At 31.5% G+C, this 4718-nt stretch overlaps 1 protein-coding gene across 2 annotated transcripts in view; it reads right to left on the bottom strand.

Annotated features, from left to right (window-relative positions):
* Window positions 1-673: 673 nt before the first annotated feature.
* The window catches only part of LOC106464042, a 110010-nt gene continuing 105965 nt past the window's right edge, over window positions 674-4718 (bottom strand). For both annotated transcript variants that reach the window (XM_022392054.1, XM_022392058.1), the window contains one exon: window positions 674-1462. In XM_022392054.1, coding sequence (XP_022247762.1) covers window positions 1221-1462 — 242 coding nt within the window. In that variant the 3' untranslated portion in view covers window positions 674-1220. The remainder of the gene's footprint in view (window positions 1463-4718) is intronic.

Genomic DNA, 4718 nt, shown 5'->3' with positions numbered 1-4718 from the left:
CCTTTAATGATAATAATAAGAAAAAACAAACCTTGGTCTAGTTTAATATTAATAATTTAGTATACAGTTGCACAAACTAAGTTAATTAATTTACTATAATTCACTTAATTAAAAAAACAACTGAAGATAGGTATTTTTTTCACAGTTGTAATCTTGAGCAATAGTATAAACATTGTTTTATTTTGTCGTCTTTCTGCTCGTACGTTAATGTCTCAACAATTAAGGATGGGCCAACTCGTTTACTATGTATATATCAACTTAACATTGTGGTAACAGGTCAAACAAACAAGTTCTAGACTACAGTTTAACTTTAAGGTTTAAATGTCGAAAGTTGGTGAAACATTAGAAACCAACAGGCTTAAAATTTGTGACAACAATCAAGTAAACTGCATTTTGTTTTCCACATTTCTCTTAATTAATTTGTTTATTTAGGATTCAAAATGATAGGTGATGTAAAATAGCATTCCAGATCCACCTTTTTAAGCGACGAAAGGTGTCGAAGTATTAGAATTAACCAATAAGCAGTTACCTGATTTTGAATTTTGGCACGAATGTTAGGCCTATTGGAGTTTTAATAATTATTTATATAAAATTGCTCTCTTAAACTAAATTGTTCCAAGTTAACTAATGTATTTTTAACTAATTCGAAATTGATTAAGATATTTATCAGAAATTTGGAATAATATTAATTCGGTTATAATTGAAGAAACAAGAACAATATTTCGAGAGCTTAGCTTTCTCTCGTCTTCTCCATATACTAGTACCCTCTCTCAAACTGAGCATTTGTTTATCCTGATAACGTCCCAGAACGCTTTACACACGTTTCATACTCCTGAGATACCGAACTGGCCTATTTCAAAACACCAACTCTCTAGGACTAATTCTTACCTAAGTACTCTATCAATTTGTTAGCTTGGTGTCTTTAATAAAAAATATTTTGACTTGTGACTTTCGAGATAACGAAAAAAAAAGTTTTGTGTGTAGCTATCCCATAACTAAAAACAGTAGGCACAAATTTAATAATTTATTCAAAAAAAAAAGAGAAAAACATTATTAAGTTTCCTGAAAATCTATACTAAAGAGGTTTAGATGAATAATATATTTAACAAACGAATATACAAAACAACAACAACAACAAACACAAAGTAGGATTGACTTTTGAGAAGACTGACGATAAGGAAATTTAATTTATAAACTAAACGAATCATTTTAGGAGAATATTACCTGCCAACTTCAAGAGTGACGAGTGTGGTTCTGGACTTTGCTGTGGTGGCCAGTGTTTCATGTTTATATTGCCGCACATAAGCTATGGGCCATAAAAGGAAGCAGTCAGTTTGTCCAGTCTTGGCAAGTCCAACGCTGTGACCCAAGATGACCAGATGATATTCACCTTTTAATCCCGCCCTCTCTGAAGCTTCTGTGTGGTGTATCACGACGCTAAATCTTTCTCTTGCAAAAGCAGCTATGTATTACAAAAATCTTAGCATTTAATAAAATTATCATGTACAACTCAAAGTTTTCTTGAAATTATCAGTTGCTACAAAAAAGAAATAAAAATTTCGAAAAGTTTCACAATCTATAAAACACATTAATTACACTTTTCAGTCCATAGGCTAATACAATTTATTTTATTTTAATTTTGTAGCTTAAGACTATTGTTGTTGTTGGGTATTTGGCGTAAAGTTACATGCTAGGCTTGTTTCACTATGTCCACTGCGGAAAATCGAATCCCTGACTGTAGAATCGAAGTTCTGAAAATTTACCGCTGATCCACCGGGATACAGCTTAAAAATGATATTTGGATGTTGTATTTAAGTAAGTTATCTATGGAAGATATTTTCATAAATATACCTAATTATCTATATTTTTCATTATATGAATTAAATATATTTCTTGGTGATGTAATATTTAGGTGAAAGTGAAAAATAATAAATACACGGGTTTAACGCTGAAAGCTGGCGAAGCATTGAAAAACATACTAGTTAAACAATCTTTATTACCTTGTGTAATGAACAAATATAACATTTTAATTAAACTAAATATATTAAATCAGACTGAGCACAAGTAAAGTTCAAACCAAATATAGTACACATTATTTAAAAGTAAATAAACGAAACAAGAAATACAAAAACGAAATAAAATTAAAGCATGCAATTTAATTATAAAATAATAAACAAGTCAAACTAAACATACTCAGATTATTTGAAAATTAAAATAAAATAAATCAAAACTGGAATTTATAACTTTTCCTAAAATTAAAAACAAACACAAGATTTTACATTATAAACATACAAAATGCTAATCTTGCTTTTTGTTGTGGGATTTAAGAAAAACGTCGCTTTAGAAGCAAAGCACATTTAAGCTTATTAGCTTCCTAACAAAACTCTCTTCTCATCCTTGTTGAATATAAAAGACTGTTAATGTAGGCATTATTATTTAATTTATTTTGTGAGTTAATATCTAATGATTGTTTAGTTTTCATGACAGCAGTGTGGAAGATTGATTATTTTAAAAGTGTTAGTTTTGACAAATTTTTGTTAGGAAACTCTGTACAAGTCGTACGCTGTATTTGCAAATACATTGTTGTCTAGGCTTTACTAATATTGTTTATGTCACATTACTCGAATCTTCAGTATTTTTCGAGACCTCCGCGAGCGTAAGTCAAGAACTAAAGAAGTAAAGAAAAAGTGAAAGTGCAGTTCAATCAGAAAATTAGTTAGCGAAATAAAACGTGAAGTTAGCTGGCGTGTGAGTGATTAGCCATAACGGGCGATATTTTAAAGTAAGTTTCACAGTCTAATAGAAATTAGGAGAATAATTTGTCTTGTCAAACGGTGTTCTAAAGTAACTGAATCCGTCTGTGTGGACTTTGACGAAAAGGAGACAATTAGTTGAAGTTCAGAATAAAACTTTGGTAACCCACGGGGTAACATAAGTGAATTATTCACTGATACTATTGTGATAAGAGTAGAGTAAAGTAATTCGTCTTGTCAATTGGATTCTAAAGTAATTGAATCAGCTTGTGTGGACTTTTGACAAGAAAAGATAATTATTTAGAGTTTTAGATACAACTATGATATTCTATAGTGCTAAGAATTTTTGTACACACATTTGACTTGTTTTGAATATATTATTTTAAAACAAGTGGATTGTGTGCTGTTCATTTATTGTTCGAATTTATCGCCAACAAGTCACAGACACCCACTGTAGAAGAATTCTCAGCCCACTCATATACATAAAACCCTGACAATGCTTAACACCCAACTGACTTTTGTTTCACACGCCCTCCGGACTTACAACGCTAGAAACCGGGTTTCGATACCCGTGGTGGGCAGAGCACAGATAGCCCTTGTGTAGCTTTGTGCATAATTAAAAACAAACAAAGAAACAATTGTTTCACAGAAAGATTATTCGTGTGCTTAGAAATGTAATTGGTTCATCAAAATAAAATAAAGACTATCATAATCGCCATGAGAATGAGAAAGGATTAATGAACCAAAGATATAAATATTTAAAAAAGTAAATAAGCTCATACAAAATATTTTGCTTAGAATTTTATTCTTTTTTAAATGAAATATTAGATAGCGTCAGATGTGTAAAAAATAAAAAGGCCTGCCATGGTAAATCCACTTTATATCACAAAGTGAGTAAATCCCGAAAATGCTCAAAAGGCTTTTCTCACGGATTTTCCGTTGACTGAAGATTATAGCACTACAATTCGGGATTCGATTCCCCTCGATAGACAGAGCGTAGATAGCCCATTGTTTAGCTTTGCGCTTACGAACGTACAAAAAAGCCTCTCCAAATATTTATGTACTTAAATAACACCGAAAGATAAATTATCCAATATCTTTGATGTTATTTATAAGAGCAATACGTTCATCACACTGGTACCAAAAGGTGGGAAAAAAACACTCCAAATTAAAGTAAATTATATTTTGATTGAAGAGTATGTTAAATTCTTCATATGTTTTTTTTTAATATACATGAATGCAAAATTTATATTATATAATTGAAAGACTAAGAATTTATTCTATTAGGAGGATTTGAAGCGTAGTAAGATAGATAGATAGAGAAAAAATTCTATTAATCCAATTACGACATTTTTTTATCGAAAGAAGCATATGTAGAGTAAAATGATCAGATGTTCTTATACAAAGTCCGAACTTCGCCGAGCCATGTAAATATCAATATTATTGCAACGGCCTTCATAGATTTGACTACATACAAAAAGGAATCTACGCCGAACCATGTAAATATCAATATTATTGCAACGGCCTTCATAGATTTGACTACATACAAAAACGAATCTACGCCGAACCATGTAAATATCAATACTATTGCAACGGTCTTCATAGATTTGATTATATACAAAACGGATATACGCCGAATCATGTAAATATCAATACTATTGCAACGGTCTTCATAGATTTGACTACATACAAAATGGATCTACACCGAACCATGTAAATATCAATACTACTACGACATCGGTCTTCGTAGATTTGGTTACATCCAAGAAGGAATCTACGCCGAACCATGTAAACATCAATGCTACTGCGACATTGGTCTTCGTAGATTTGGTTACATCCAAGAAGGGATCTTCGCCGAACCATGTAAACATCAATGCTACTGCGACATTGGTCTTCGTAGATTTGGTTACATCCAAGAAGGGATCTTCGCCGAACCATGTAAACATCAATGCTACTGCGACATTG

Source organism: Limulus polyphemus, unplaced genomic scaffold (assembly GCF_000517525.1).
Source record: "Limulus polyphemus unplaced genomic scaffold, Limulus_polyphemus-2.1.2 Scaffold57, whole genome shotgun sequence".
Taxonomy (NCBI): domain Eukaryota; kingdom Metazoa; phylum Arthropoda; class Merostomata; order Xiphosura; family Limulidae; genus Limulus; species Limulus polyphemus.
This window is presented reverse-complemented; position numbering and strand designations above follow the sequence as displayed.